This window comes from Mustela nigripes, unplaced genomic scaffold, assembly GCF_022355385.1.
Source record: "Mustela nigripes isolate SB6536 unplaced genomic scaffold, MUSNIG.SB6536 HiC_scaffold_4555, whole genome shotgun sequence".
Classification (NCBI taxonomy): Eukaryota; Metazoa; Chordata; class Mammalia; order Carnivora; family Mustelidae; genus Mustela; species Mustela nigripes.
The window spans coordinates 301-2,020 of NW_026743961.1; the positions used below are offsets into that span (position 1 = coordinate 301).

Consider the following 1,720-nt stretch of genomic DNA (forward strand, 5'->3'; position numbering starts at 1 on the left):
ACCAAAGGAAGCCCAGGGGGCAGGGCCCCTGAGCTAGGCGCTCCCACTTGCCCAAGAGACCACCCTAGAGTGGCCGGTGCCCCGGGTACAGACATCTGGTAACCTGTGGCCTCTCTGCAGAGGCAGCGTTCCTGGATTCTGGGAGCCACGAGCAGAGGAAGCAGTTCAGGGAAAGGCGCAAAGGAGAGACGGTGCACACACTCGGTGGGCTTCAGATCACTCTGGGATTTATTAGACTTTTGTGCGGGGGCTGCAGAGCTGGGCACCCTGCACCAACCAGAGACACTGGGGGCGACTCTCCGCCTGGGTACCAGGGATCAAGTGGCTTTGCTGTAAGATGGTCTAGTCGGGTCCGGAAGGTCTGAAGTGGGTGATGTCTGTGCTGCCTGGTAGGAGCTGGGAGAGCAGCTATCTCTGACCCCTGGAGGAGGGGTCCTAGGAGGCCATGGGCTCAGCAGCAGGTAGGGGTGCCGCAGGGGACAGGTCTGCAGAGCAGGGTGGAGCAGGAGGGCTGGCAGCCCCCAGAGGACTGGCAGGAGGGAGCCACACACACAATGGGCTTGCAGCTCACAGGCAGGCACACGGCTGGCTTGCAGCTCACGGGCATGCAGCAGGACGTCTGGCAGGAGCTGGGCACACAGCAGGACGTCTGGCAGGGGCTGGACATGCAGCAGGACGTCTGGCAGGGGCTGAGCACATAGCAGGACATCTGGCAGGAGCTGGGCACACAGCAGGCCGGCTGGCAGCCCGTGGAGCAGCTGGACTGGCACATGGTGGCGTGGGGCTGGAGTGGAGTCAGGGTGGAGGACGGGGCTGGTCTGGAGGCTCCTTCCCCAGGCAGCCTTTATACCCAGGCTGTGGCATCCTGGCAACAAGCCACACGGGGGCCTTCCTCCTGGTGGCCTGATTGTTTTCCTCCTCCTCCTCCCCTGTGTGTCTCTTCCTGGAGTTTCCTGGTGGAAGCGACTCTGTTCAGATGACTCTGTGACAGCTGGAGGCTCACCCAGCAGCCCCGTGATTTCTTGACTCAGTCCAGGTAGGATGGTGAAGGACCATCAGCTGATTACAAGGACCCCCATATCAGGATGCTCCAGGTCCTCCCCGAGCTCACATACCCTGTCCTCTGTCCACACAAGCACCGTCCTGCTCGCCAGAACGGGGATCCCTGTTTTGATTTGGAAACCCCGTGACCCAAAAGGTCTTTCCAAGGGACCAGAGCTCAGCTGCTGGGCTCCTCACTGGGGACAGCCGTGGCCGTGGCATCTACCATGTCATCCGTTCCGGGCTTTGTGCCAGGTGCCACATTATCTCTCATCACTGACTAGTCATCAGTCCTTGCCACCATCCTAGGGGTAGGGGTAGGGGTAGGGGTAGCCCACGTACGCGAATGCGCGACTGGATTCCGTGATGCGTGAGCGCTCTCCCACTGCGGCCAAGAAGCAGGCGTCTGAAGCTCAGTTTCTGGGGTCTGCGGTCATTACCATTGCACCAAATTATGCTGGGGTTTTAGGGGTTTTCTGGGACTATCGGATCTGTAAGTTAGAATTAAAAAACAAACAACCAATCAAAACAAATGTGGGGACACACCTGGGTGGCTTAGTCGGTTGAGGATCTGACTCTTGATCTCAGCTCGCGTCTTGATCTCAGGGTTGCGAGTTCAAGTCCTGCATGGGGTTCCAAGCTGGGCATGGCGCCCACTTGAAAAAAAATGGGGGAATTT

At 59.2% G+C, this 1,720-nt stretch overlaps 1 protein-coding gene across 1 annotated transcript; it reads right to left on the reverse strand.

The window, feature by feature from the left end:
• Window positions 1–306: 306 nt before the first annotated feature.
• Window positions 307–1,134, reverse strand: LOC132009093 (keratin-associated protein 12-1-like). The gene has a single exon (XM_059387483.1). The coding sequence runs from the start codon at window positions 770–772 to the stop codon at window positions 452–454; it is 321 nt and encodes a 106-aa protein (XP_059243466.1). The 5' UTR covers window positions 773–1,134; the 3' UTR covers window positions 307–451.
• Window positions 1,135–1,720: the final 586 nt, after the last annotated feature.